At 54.2% G+C, this 13,608-nt stretch overlaps 2 protein-coding genes across 2 annotated transcripts; one reads left to right on the top strand and one right to left on the bottom strand.

Annotated features, from left to right (window-relative positions):
- Window positions 1-743: 743 nt before the first annotated feature.
- DL89DRAFT_94487 (uncharacterized protein) lies at window positions 744-1,897 on the bottom strand. Its single transcript, XM_040892285.1, has 2 exons — window positions 1,638-1,897; window positions 744-1,479 (listed from the first exon to the last, which is right to left on the bottom strand). Exons 1-2 carry the CDS (start codon window positions 1,685-1,687, stop codon window positions 828-830), a joined length of 702 nt encoding a protein of 233 aa, XP_040738933.1. The 5' UTR covers window positions 1,688-1,897; the 3' UTR covers window positions 744-827.
- Window positions 1,898-7,206: 5,309 nt separating this feature from the next.
- DL89DRAFT_94525 (HAD-superfamily hydrolase subfamily IA) lies at window positions 7,207-8,316 on the top strand. Its single transcript, XM_040892286.1, has one exon. It carries the CDS (start codon window positions 7,437-7,439, stop codon window positions 8,115-8,117), a length of 681 nt encoding a protein of 226 aa, XP_040738934.1. The 5' UTR covers window positions 7,207-7,436; the 3' UTR covers window positions 8,118-8,316.
- The last annotated feature ends 5,292 nt before the right edge of the window (window positions 8,317-13,608 follow it).

Below are 13,608 nucleotides of genomic sequence, written 5' to 3' on the forward strand. Positions count from 1 at the left end.
GCCATTGACCAGATGGAAAGGACGACGAGGCCTCCGACCAGCTCGCGCGTGTTTTGCGCGAGACCGAAGACATGCTGGAGGTTGCCCAGACGCAGATGGAGCTGCAGCGTCTGGCACAAAGCCACACGGAGGTGGCCAAGAGACTGGACCGGCAGCTGTATGACGTCAGTGCCTTGTACCAGGACTTTGCCGAGCCCCTGCAGCTGCCCGAGGCCAAGCTGCTGATCTTCAAGGTCTCGTGTCATGATGACCCGGAGCAGGTCGCCGAGGTCTGGGAGGAGCTTTTGCGGAGCACATTGTCCGACCCGCTGCGCACCGGGCTGATGGCCGTGGCTGCAAAGATCTCGGAGCTGGTCCCCCGCCTGCTGCTCGTCTAGTGCAGTGCCGGTGAATGGGCTTGTCGCGGTTCTGGTTAGGCTGGCGAACGAGCGGCCGGCGGAGTATGTGCCGGGCTATATCTGCGACTCTCTGGTGTTGGCGGGCGTGCCGTACCAGGCGGTGTTTGAGTCGCTGGTGCGCGTGCATCGCAGATTGGCTGGCGACCCGAGCCTGGCTGAGATGCTGGTGCGCGAGGTCGTGTATCTGGCCGGGGCCTGGCTTGCCAGCGCCGGTGAGGATGTGCCGACTATGTATGTGGATGAGGTCATCAAGCCAGTACATTGTCCAGGCGAATGTTGCCAAGAACCAGGCCTGCAGAGCGACTTGCTCAAGGCGCAGGAGAAGGTCCGCCAGGTGCTTTGAAGGGTAATTTTTAACATATAAATCGATTTTGTGCTTTTGGCTTTTTGGTATCTACGAAGAAAGAAGGTTATGGCCTTGCTACAGACTCAGGTATCGTCCGAGTCATCGCCGTAGTCGATCATGTCCTCCAGGTCCACCGTCGGCCGCCGGCTGAACATGGGCAGCTCTGGCGACGTGGGAGTAACCGGATCCATGCGTCCTGCCTCCAGCGGCCGCGAGACAACAATCACCGGTCGTGGCACAACGCCAGCGGTCCGCATGCGCGGCGACCTCTGCTGCCTCATCTCCTGGTCCCCACACGCACTTTGCGGCCGCCTATCATACCTGCTGCGCCCGTGTCTGCTAACCGCCCTTCCCTGCTGCCAATACTGCCGCTGTCTACTGTACTCCGGCGACATCGACCGGTCATCGGGCGGCGTCAGTGGCGCCAGAACCCGTCGCGGCGCATCGAACCTGGGTGGGTCGTAGTCGTCCATGGGCGGTGTCTTGGCGCGCCTGTGCTTTGGCCGCTCCACCGGCGGCTCCATCGGCATATGCCAGAGCTCCTCCAGATCCTCGTCCATGTCCGGCAGGCTCTCGGCCGTCACCGCAAACTCCTTGGGCAATGGCACTGGCTTCTCTGCCACCTGCTCCTTGGGCCGCAGGTCGCCGGCAGGAGGTTCTTGCAGCGCCTGATATCCGCGATCGTCGGCAGTGGCTGTGTGGATTTCGCAACTTGTCGCCTGATATTCCGGTTCGCTGGTGACCGGCTCCTGGGTCCTGGCCCGGGCTCTTTGTTGGTTGTGAAAGGGCTTCTATGCCGAGGCTCCCTTTCCGCTCTGAATGGGTTTCTATGCCGCAGTTCCCTGTCTGCTCTGAATGGGCTTCTATGCCGGAGTGCACGCATTGCTGATCGCCGGGGCTCTGCAGGTGTCCGGTTTCTGCTGGGATTCCATTGCCGTGCCATGGGTCCTGTGTTTGCCACGCTCAACTTCCGCGCTTGTCTTGCTGCAACTGCTGATTTGTCGGCCGCCTGTCGTGCCTCTCTTTGTGGCTCCTCTGGCCCTCTGGCTACCGCTCTTCTCTCCAAAACATGCTCCTCCCGCGCTGTCGATTCAGCCCTGGCTGGCTTGGTTCTTGATGGCTGAGCTTCTCCGACAACCTGTTGCTGCTTAGCCACCAGGACCTCACTTTTGGCCTGTTTTTGCTCCTTGGCCGGCAACTTTTCTCTAGCCGCCTTGCATTCTTTGACTGGCGAATTCACTCTACCTGACCTTGTCTCTTTCGCCACTGGCAGTTCAGCTACCTGCACTGCATTTGCCTGGATTCGTTGTGTCGCCCACAGATTCTGACTTGGCCTTGGCGACGGTATTGGCCCGAGTCGGTCCCTAATACTGCCCTTTTTCTGCACCCCACTGCGAATTCTGTTCCCTGGCCCGCCAGCCCTGCGGATCCATGGTACCACGAGCCGCTAGACGCAATGGCTGCGGACCAAGCCGGTTCGAAATGCTGCTGCGCTTGACTGCTGGCGGCTGCCGGCGATATACTGGCAGATATTGTGGCTGGGCTGGTTCCTGTGGTGGTTCCTGTGGTGGTTCCTGGGGCGGTTCCTGGGGCGGTTCTTGCGGTTGTGCAGCAGGAACTGCATGTGGCACTGGGGGAATGAGTGGCAACGGCAGCATGGCCGATGGTATTGGCGGCAGGTCCACAGGCATTGGCCGAACCAGGCCGCCTGCAGTCATGCCCGGCTGCGAAACGAGCACCGGCACCAGATCGTGGGAGCCAATACATGGCGGCGCCCCGACAGCCGTCAGATTGTCGCCCGGTGTGCTTCCCACACCAACTCGCACTACTGGTGCTCCGGGCGTGTCACCCGCCTGCTCCGTGTTCATCCGGTGGCTTGCTCTGCGGATCTCAACTGTCGCCTCCATCCCCATTTCCCGCGCCAGGCTCTGCATTTCCAGTCCTAGCACTGACCGCAGTGCCTCCTTGTAGGCGTCCTCCATTTGCTGCCCAAAGAAGCTGCGCCGCTGCATAGCCGTCGCGCCCACCTCGGCAATCGTTGGCAGACGCTCGGCAAACGTCTCCAGGGGCTGCTCCGCTTGCCGGATGCGCTGCTGCACTGTCTGCCGAGAGATGTTAGACTGCTTGCGTTTCTGCCATGCCTGATGCTGCCGCTTGCCGATCGCCTTACTGCTGCCGTTGAAGGCGCTGCCGGTGATCTGCCGATACCCCTGCTTAGCCCTCTTGTTGCTGTGCGCTGAACCGGCTATGGTGAGCGTGTCGCTGTGTCTACGCTTGTTGCTATGCTGGGTGCTACCACGGCCTGCAATTGATATTCCCTGCGTGCCCGCCGCCTTTATTTTGATTCCCAAAGCGCCCTTGTTCATACTTACTGAAGGAACCCCTTCTCTTTTGAATTATATGGTGAATAGAAAATGAAGGCTAGGTTAGTGAAATATTAGACAGTAATGTGATATGTGCAATAAGATGGCCAGGTGCAGTGGATATACGCAGAACAAGAAGAGGAAGAAAAACTAAAAGTATGGAAAGCCGGTCGAGGGGAGAGCTAGGCGGAAGGGAGTCAAGGGCGGGGAAACATTGGACAACTAAACGCTATATGGCGAGCAGAGATAAAGTGTTTTAAAAAAAGTCACTGCATACTACTTCAGCTTTGGTGTCGCACAGCTCTGGGAACTCTTTTTCCAAAACAATGCCCATTTACAATGGACAAACCCCCCTTCACAGGATGGGTGGAGTGGAGGAAGAAAAAAAAAAAGAAAAAAGGAGGCTGGTATTATGATTACAAGGCCTGAGATAAGAGGCGGCCCTCTGCCTGCATTGTAATCTCCATTCGCGAATACTCAGGACACCGCCCCCTCCCTCGTCGTCCCCTCATCCAACCTCATATACGGGCCAATTCATATTCTGTGCGTTAATTTGATGTGCCTTGTGATTGAAACACCACTACATTGATGCTAATACCGCCAGTATACTATTTATCTTCTATCCAGAATGCTGCATGCAGTGCATTGTACGCCAGTATTGGCTGCTAGACAGATGTGACTCGGTGTCACTATCCTCCGGCTATAGTGCGACATGCTACCTCACCGCATGCAACCAGCGTCAGCCATATGAGCCAGACCCGCATCCCCATCCTTAATTGCATCTCCCTCCCCTAGAAGGCAACCGCCACAAACCCCCATGCTCCCACAGCCACAGCCTTCTCGCATAAAACCCTCCAGAAATAGCGCCTGGTAGCCCAGGTCGTTCGTCTGAGCAGCATATTCATTGTCATACACGCAAAGTGTGCCTTTTAGACTTGGCAGCTAGCAGCAATGCTAGGGCTGTTTTGGGGAGGATTGCTCAAGAAGCCTCCGCTAACCCGTAGAGGAGAATACACGGACTGCATGGGTGGCTCAAATATGCATTCTAATTTCACGAACCAAACCGGTATTCTCCAAAACGCATAGTGATTAGTCAAAAATAGGTCAAGGACATGGTTGTATTCTCCCGTCTCTCCACTGCGTGCCCGGCAATCCCACCATCTCCAGACACCGCCTCCCAAAATGCCATGCAAAATGCCGGAGTCTTTATTCGCACGCCTAGCATGTGCATCAGCCGGACAACATACTGTGCCGTCGTTTAGTAGAACTGCTTCGACGTGAGAAGCCGCAAGGACTCGAGTTCCTGCAGATCAAGTAAAGGAAGTTTCCTAATATACACGCACTGTATTGACTGCATGTAAGTGGATGAGGGGTTGTGTACTTTTCGCGCATCTTCGTGGATGAGAGTTTCTCGTATACTTATTCTCTAACGGAGATTTGAGATCCTGGATTCCACATCTGTATTCAAGACTCCCCATCACTCCAATTCCTAGCAGCTTTGTTTTAGAATAACAATTTCATTGTCAATCAAAATGTGAGCAAAATTTAGTCCTACACCTTGTAACCATGGCTCCTATAAGCTGATATGACCAGCCATGCTGAAGGGAACATGTTCATATGCATGGGAGTCACCTAGTACAAATAGCAGGGATACTTATATCCGCTATACCATGGCCAGCTAGCACACACGCAGTACCCAACATCACCACACCCGCAGCGCTTGCGGAAGCTGGTAAAGGCATTGTTATTGCCATGCACGTTGTCGCACGCCTGGCATGCATTGGAATTGCTGGTATACAAGGCGTTCTCATTAGAGCTGCAGTGGCTGCAGGCACAGCCAACGTTGTTGTTGAATGCACTGGTGAACGGGACGCCCCAGCCGCCACCGCTTGCACCGCAGCGCTTGGTGGGCTTCGGCTGAGCAGTAGCTGGAGCGTTGTGGTGCACGGCTGCGACACTAGGATCAGCAACAGGCGTAGCTCTAGACGGAAGTGCAAATGTCGCAAGAGCAGCGAAAACAGCGGTCGGAGTAGCGGTGGAAAGCATGAAAATGAGAGTTGTGTTGATGATTGGAGTGATGATGGGGTTGTTGTTTGGAGCAGGCTGCTGAGTGACAAATGTAAATAAGCATGCTTGTCAGACTATATACAGCCCGACATTCCACCATGACTCAGAGGAAAGTGGTCCAGTTGGCATCCCAGATGTATCTATCATGGCACGATATTTTATTGGTGGCTCAGCCTGTATCATGTAGGTCAGATAAATAACTAATGGCAGACTGTATGCTGACTAGTAATGATGTTTCAAAAGTGCAGTGCCGCAGATACGTCGCTAGCACGAATTCAACCTTTCCGTGTGACCAATGGCGGTGAGGAAAGCTTGATTGGAACCAGTAGTGAACAGCTGGTGTGTGTATTTTTAATGTCTGCACCAGCTTGTAGTAGAAATCAATGCACTGCCCCTCTCCCCAAGTGCTTCTCCGCGAATATGCAGACAGTGCTGGTGATATTCATGAGAATCCAAAATTAGATCTGCGACACACAGCAGAGTGCAGCAATAGGTATGCGTGTGAGTCCTAGTTTCGATGCACCAAGCAAATGACCTACATGGGCGAGCCTCGTACATAAATGTGCATATCGAAACGCGTCGACAAAGAAAAAACCACGCACCCCCAATCCTGGATTGAAGGTAACATCGGCAAAGAGATATTCGGATGCTTCCTTGTAGATCTCCGTTCTACGGCTTGCAGTTTCGTTCCAATGGGGGCCTTTGGCCAGCGTTTTCCGTTGCTTCGCACCTGTTTTTAAGAGTGTACTGACAACTGCGGGCCAAATAAAACTTGCATGAGATGTCCTTGGCGCTCCCGAGTTTTCTTCACATGACGATCTTCGAGCGAAGCGCAGAGAGAATGCGCTCAGTTGTTCTCTTTTTGCCTTCTTTAGGATGGTTCTGGGCTCCCCGTCCGGCGCACATGAACACGCCATGGAGCCGTGCCCTTATCAACAGGTAGCCAGCGACATAGCAGCCTCCCCGTCTCTCCTTTTCTTCAGTTCGGTTTAATTCTGCTCTATTATCCAAACGCTTTATATGTGCACACATCCTCCTGATGCCACTAACAAGGAAACTGACAATCGCTAAAAGCAACGATGGTGGGCTCACCATCTACGTGTATGAAGGAGCCGCCACTGGCCCAGCCGCATCAAAACCCAGTGAGATCCTGGGGCTGGCGTATACGCTCTACCGTGATAGAGACAGACTGCACATCAGCAGAGGGCTAGACATGCACGGCAGCAAAGCGACCATGATCGCCAATGTCAACGGCTTCGAGGGCGTGACGGCAAAGATAAACGCTGGCGCGCAGACATTCGTCTCAACGCGCCGTGTCAGCAGTCTGCCATGGAAATTCACCGATGAGTCGCAGCAGAAATTCAAATGGCACGTGACATCGCAGGGCCGGTACTGGGACCTACGCGCCAAGGGTGGCAGCAACGCCGCGACATTCACAAACAACGGGCCGTTTGAAGAGACGCTTGGGGTGCTGGAATTCACCAGAGGCGCTAGCGAGTCATTTACACAGCTTACACTGCTAACGTGGAACCTTACCAGACAATCGCTCAACGATCAGCGCCAGCAAAAAGGCGCCAATCACTCGCCCAATACGACGAATGCCTGGTTCATTGACGGGTTTTACGGCAGCGACGGCAGCGGCCATTCCAATAGCCAGCACGGGTGGTACACCTCGGGTGGTGGACACCACCATGGTGATCACGGCGGCGATTGTGGTGGAGGCCATAGCGGTGGTGGTGGCGATTGCGGCGGTGGTGGTGGTGGTGGTGGCGGTGACAGCGGCGGCGGCAGCGGTAACTAGCAATGCCAGGCCATTGCTTCCATATCGTCTTTATCGCTACCCTGTTGTGTATTTAGTTAAATTCTCCTATGTCAAAACGAGTCTTGCAGTGACGTGTAGCGAAGAAAGATTTCCCCGGGCTCGGTGTTCATCGGCCATTTTCTGTGGATCAGCCGTGTGTGCTAAAAATATTATCTGAGCACCGTCTCTTGCCGATTATCGGCAGACCATTGCTCGTTTAAGCTTTGAGTGTGCATGTTTGCACAGGCCTTGGTTGTTGGCACAGTCCTGACCAACACACATCACGTGCAACATTGAGTGGTCCACAGTTGGACTTTTACAAACCCCTTGTCCTCAGGTCCGGTCTGCCCAGTAAAGACAGCCTCTCGGAGTAGCCTCTGCCACACTCTCGTCTCCTTCAGCTGTTTGTGCTTGGCTCCTCAGTCTATATCTCTTATTTCTAGGCGCCCTCTCACAGCACCATGCCAGCCAAAACTGCAACGCTCAAAGCCAAGGGGCTCATCTTTGATCTCGACGGCACCCTGATCAGCACCCTGGAGGTTACAGAGAAGATATACACAAAGCACGCCGCTAAATACAACATTGACCCGGCGCCCATCCTTGCCCATTGCCATGGGGTGCCGACACAGGAGGTGCTGAAGAAGTTCTATCCTACCGAGATGCACACGGTTGAGAAGGCACTGGAGCTCGAGAAGGAGGCTGCTGAGATTCTCGACGGGGTGAGGGTAATTCCAGGTGCGTCAGAGCTGCTGGCGTCGCTGCCGGCCGAGCGCTGGTCGATTTTCACCTCCGGCCTGCCACTTCTGGCGCACCCGCGCATGAGGCGCTTGCAGCTGCCCATCCCCAGTGTGTTTATTACGCCGCTCGACATTACCAATGGAAAACCCCATCCCGAGGGATACATTCGCGCCGCCAAGGACCTAGGGTTCAATGCCAAGGACTGCATCGTATTTGAGGACGCGCATGCAGGCACCAAGGCCGGCCATGATTCGGGTGCCACCGTCATTGGTATCCGGACGCTGCTCTCGGAAGCGCAGCTCAAGGAGGCCGGTGCCGACTATACGGTCCGGGACATGTCCAGGGTGTCTGTGTGCGTCGACCAGACCACAGGCGACCTAACTATCACACTCAACGAGGAGTAAAGCAAGAAAGTGCTTTATCAATTAGACGGAATAAATGAGCAGTGTTTTCGTATTTCCAGCATGCAATTGCCAGCTCCGCCTTCTAATGAACCCACTCGCTCCGGATCAGGATCGGATCTGGCGATCAACAGCCCGAAAAACGCGCAGCCAGCCTCAGGTCCTCCTTTTCTAGCTGCTGGGCTCCAACAACAGCACAGCTCGGCCAGCACCAACTCTACCCTCTAATAAACATTCCTCCTCGGTGCCTTCTCGATTTGACCCCAAATTCTGCTTTTCCATTGTACAGCTTCCGTTCAATTCTTGTGGCCTTTGCTACCTAGCTCACAACATTCAAATGCTTTCAGGCATGCCAGCCGCTGTGCAGCAGATTCCAAACCGGCGTCTGTTCAGGCCATTTGTGTCGCCGTCAAGAAGTAAGCCTGCCGGTGAAGCGACGGCAAAGCACCCAGCACGATCGTTGAAGCGCGTCTTTTCTGTGCGCAAATCCGCAGTCGCATCGTCTACCAACCACCTGTTGCCCAGCAAGCGCAGGCGAGTGTCAGAGAGCAACAGTGGGGAAGATGACGGCGGTGAGACAGCCAAGGAGGACGACTGTATACCGGGGGTGAACTATAACGGCATGTCGAGGAAGCTTTTCAAACCGTTCAGACCACCCAAGGCTATTCGGCCCGTGTCAGCCGACCAAGAAGATGCTGCGGGTAACAGCATGTGTGACCAGCAAAATACCAGATTTAGTATGGGCCGGGGCTCGCTGGGTGTCAGACGCAGGAAGGTAGTGCCACGTGGCCCGCGATACAGCGCCGACACAGAAGATGCCGTAGTGCTATATAGACCGGGGACTGGGGCCGATGGAGCAGAATCACAGCAGTCTTCAACGTCGTCGCAATCAGGGGACAGTGCGGCAACGCTTGTGCCGATTGCAAACCGTAACAAGTCACTGAAGAGCCTTTTGGGTGAAGGCGGCGAAAGCAGTGCAGCGTTAAAGGAAGTGCCGGTGGTAGTTGACCCAGCGCTGGGCCGTAAGCTGCGTCCGCACCAAGTTGAGGGAGTGAAGTTCCTGTTCAACTGCACAACTGGACGCATCTACAAGAACGCGTTCGGGTGTATCATGGCCGACGAGATGGGTCTTGGCAAGACTCTGCAGTGCATCGCACTGCTGTGGACGCTGCTGCAGCAGTCACCGACGCCTGGAAAGCCAACGATCGAAAAGTGCGTGGTTGCGTGCCCAAGCAGCTTGGTCAAGAACTGGGCTAACGAGATTGTAAAGTGGCTCGGGTCGACCAAGATTGCGCCGCTGGCTTGCGATAACAAAGGCACGAAGGAGAAGGTCACCCGCAGTCTGGAGCAGTTTATCGGCGCGCGTGGCCGCATGATCATCCACCCGGTTCTGATTATCTCGTACGAGACCCTGCGCACATACATTAATGTGCTGTCCAGGGGCCCCATCGGCTTGCTGCTGTGTGATGAGGGGCACAGGCTCAAGAACTCGGCTTCGCAGACATTCCAGGCGCTGGATTCGCTCAAGGTCGAGAGGCGTGTGATTTTGTCGGGCACCCCTATCCAGAACGACCTGTCCGAGTATTTTTCGCTGCTCAATTTCACCAACCCAGGGCTGCTGGGCTCGACACAAGAGTTCCGCAAAAAGTACGAGCTGCCCATTCTGCGTGGGCGCGACGCCCTTGCCACCGACAGCGAGCAGAAGAGAGGCGACGAAATGCTGGCTGAGCTCAATGCCATTGCCAGCAAGGTCATCATCCGTCGCACCAACGACCTGCTGTCCAAGTACCTTCCAGTCAAATACGAGCACGTTGTGTTCTGTCCACTGACTGAGCTGCAGACCGATCTGTACGAGCTGTTCCTGAAGTCAAAGGAGGCGCGCGCTGCGATTGGTGAAGGTGGCAAATGCGCGCTGCAGACAATCATCAATCTAGGCAAACTATGTAACCACCCAAGCCTGATTGATATCACTAAGCATGTCCAGGGATACCAGGCGGTGACACCCAAGGAGTATTTCACCGACAGATTGCAACCCGTGTCCAGGAGTGGTGGTATTGGGCGACGTGGTGCAGCGATCCGCGGAATGCAGATGATGCAGCAAGGCGACAGCTCTTCGGCCAACCAGCCGTTCCATCCCAGGTGGTCCAGCAAAATGGCGTTGCTCGACCGTATGTTGCAGCAGATTAGTCGGGGGCGCGAGAAGGACAAGATTGTGCTGATTTCAAACTACACGCAGACACTAAACCTGTTTGAGGAACTGTGCAAGGGGCGCGGGTTCGGCTACTACCGCCTCGACGGCTCTATGACGATCCCTAAGCGGCAGCAGATTGTTGACCAGTTCAACAACCCAAATGACCCTGCTTTCGTCTTCTTGCTTTCGTCCAAGGCGGGCGGCTGCGGAATCAACCTGGTCGGTGCCAACCGGCTGGTCTTGTTTGACAGCAGCTTCAACCCGGCAGACAATCTTCAGGCGTGCGGGCGAATCTGGCGCGATGGGCAAAAGAAGACTTGCTATATTTATACCATGGCTACTACCGGCACAGTCGAAGAGAAGATTTTCCAGCGGCAGGCATACAAGACGTCGCTGGCCACCTGTGTCGTGGATGAGCAGGAGAACGTTGACCGGCACTTTTCGCGTGACCAGATGCGCCAGCTGTTCAAGGCCAGGCTGCGTGGCGAGACTATGTGTGATACGCATGACCAGTTCAAGTGCCGGAGATGCGTACATGGAAGGCAGGCGATCAAGGCGTCAGAGAATATGGACTTTGCGGACCACAATTCATGGGAGCATTTCGGCCAAACCGATGCACCCAAGCTACAAGACCAGCTATTGCGCTCATGCATGGGCAAGGATGTATCATTTGTGTTCCAGTACAAGTCGCATTGAATATGTTATATGTCAAGCTAATAAACTAATTTCTGGTGAGGAATCGTATACAACCAGTGGTTGGATGCATGGACTGCGTTAGCATTAATGCTGGCCCAGCAGACACTTTTATATAGACAGTAGATATTCGGCAACAATGGCAAGCAAGCGTGGATGAATGTCCATATGCTTCGCATAATGATATTACTGATGGCTGGACCAGCATAAGAGGGCCATGTGTAATATTGGTGATACCCATAGACCTGATTTCACATGCAGCCTGCTTGTTTAGGAAAGCGCTGCAACAATACTGCGCAGCACTTGGCAGATCGTGTGAACTGAGATTCCGCAGCCGTACGAGCCAAGATTCCGCATTTGTGCAACAGTCGAGTCTGCCACACATCTTTTGTCCACTGGAGCTGGTGCTCTCAACAGCACCGACGGGAAATTGTGACCAACAGCATCCCCCGAAAGGCTTTCTGTCACCTTGCAAATATTTAAATATCCAGTCATCGAGATGTGAGGGGCCATAAAACCTGTAGGAATTTGTAATCCAAAGAAGGAAAAAAAGAAAGTAGCGTGATTTCAGAATCAGGTTGTGTGAATATTTACAATGTGTATTACTGGCAGGCTAAGGACTCGGCTCCCCTATATAATGTCGGCCAAGCCCTACATACTGTCGGCCGAGCTTCACTGAGCTCCGATACAAATTCCCGAAAAACTGCACTGTATGAACCTATCCCCTGCTTATTCGCAGGTATTGCTGCTGTATTTACATCTGTCCGTATTGTCATCGCCGGCCGATTATCTTGCTTGCTTACTAACACGGAGCCACGTTCTTTTTAGAGGGTCTACAGGCACATGCTTCACTGGGCTTTAGTAGGTCGCCTTTTCTTTCACATTTCATATATTTTCTATTCTTTTTCTGGTCGTAATCTTTGATAGTGACCATGGCATTCTATTTCAACCACGGCAGCACGGTCGACCAGATTGATGACTACAGGCCAGTGCCCATCGAGAAAACACTGATGTCGCCAGCTAATGAAAGCGACCACACGCAAAAGCAATCATTGGTGAATGCAAAGCGTGCCTGGCGTGAATGCAAAGTCTCCAACATGTTCAAGTATCCATATTCGCCTCAGCTGGACCAGCGAGAACCACAGCCGACAAACCTGTACTCTGAGATGTACAATGCCAGCGACTTGATATTCAACGACGCAGGCCAAGTGACGTACGGAACATGGCGCGCATTGGTTATCTATCTAACGCAGCCTGAAAACAACATGGAGTTTATGCGTGTTTTCTTTATCGGGTTCCGACTGTTCGCATCGCCGAGGGGACTGGCAGAGGCATTGGCTATGCGGGCACATCTGCCACCGCCAGAAACCGAGTCAGTGTCAGTGCTACGGGCATGGAGAGAGCGCACCTTAAGGCCGATCCAGCACAAGGTCCTCCAGGCAATCAAGTACTGGCTCAGCCATGCCTGGTGCCATGAGCAAGATCCGTCGTGCTTGCCGATTCTGATGCGACTCTTGGCATCTGAGAAACGCAACTCCAGGTATCCACTGCCACAGCGCGAGTGTCTAAAGCTCATGTGTCGTATCAACGAACTGTACCGGGATGAGGCGCCAGGTATCAAGTCGATGCGATCGCTGGCAGTACCTGTGCCGACTCGTGAGACTAGTATTTCACAGACGCCACCGGAGCAGCCACAGCTATCATATGCTGAGGACACGGATAGGGGATATAGCAACGGCGAGCTTTTGTCGGCTGTCGACTCGAGTTGCTGCAGAAGCAAGCGCAAGCGCCTGCTGACGAGGCTGTTTACACACCACAAGAGCAGCAACAATAAGCGGACAGTTCCCGGTGGTGTGGCGATGCACCGTGCCCAGTCACCAAGGGTCATTGACCAGCACTCTGACTGAGTCAAACCCCGAGCACCCAACTGAAGCAGCAAGAGGCCGACCCGGTGCTTGGTATCTCTGAGCTTCTGATGGCTACAGTTGGAGAGGATCTGTCTGTGGAGGCGTACCGGTCTTCCAATATCCTGCAGGTGTCGCCGATGGATGTAGCATGCCAGCTAACGATCATCGAGAGCTCGTGCTTTTGCCAGATCCAGCCGATGGAGCTGGTTAACAAGGAGTTTAGCCATGGTGAAACGTCGCTAGCCGTCAACGTGCGGCAGATGACAAAATGGTCGACGCAGATTTCGCGATGGGCTTCTGCTGTGATTCTGTCGGACCACCACAGAGCGGCGGTGTCGGGCACTCAAATACTTTATCCAGCTTGGAACACAGTGCCTGGCGCTGAAGAACTACGACGCGGTCATGGCAATCAAGGCTGCCATATTCTGTGCTGCAGTGATGCGACTGAAGAGTACGTGGGCGCTCCTGCCCAAAAAATTCGATGTGCTGAGCAAGAGGCTGCATGAAGCGACCGATCCTGACCGAAACTACGCCAACTACCGGGATCTTTTGCGTCGCTCGCAGCCACCACTGCTGCCGTTCATGGGCCTATATTTGACGGATCTAACCTTCCTCGAAGACGGCAATCCGACATACCGCCGCCGCTCATCGACAGATTCGATCCTGACAGCAAAGAACGTCAATCGCCAGTCCCAGCCGTGTA

This window comes from Linderina pennispora (assembly GCF_002104995.1).
Source record: "Linderina pennispora strain ATCC 12442 chromosome Unknown DL89scaffold_207, whole genome shotgun sequence".
Lineage (NCBI taxonomy): Eukaryota > Fungi > Kickxellomycota > Kickxellomycetes > Kickxellales > Kickxellaceae > Linderina > Linderina pennispora.

What these genes read in the sequence shown, in the direction of transcription:
- DL89DRAFT_94487 (XM_040892285.1), bottom strand. Translation starts at nt 1,687, where the DNA reads ATGGCACGGCAATGGAATCCCAGCAGAAACCGGACACCTGCAGAGCCC. An exon ending in CGGACACCTGCAGAGCCCCG is followed by an intron (nt 1,480 to 1,637) that starts GCGATCAGCAAT and finishes GCCGGTCACCAG; the next exon opens with CGAACCGGAATATCAGGCGA.
- DL89DRAFT_94525 (XM_040892286.1), top strand. Translation starts at nt 7,437, where the DNA reads ATGCCAGCCAAAACTGCAACGCTCAAAGCCAAGGGGCTCATCTTTGAT.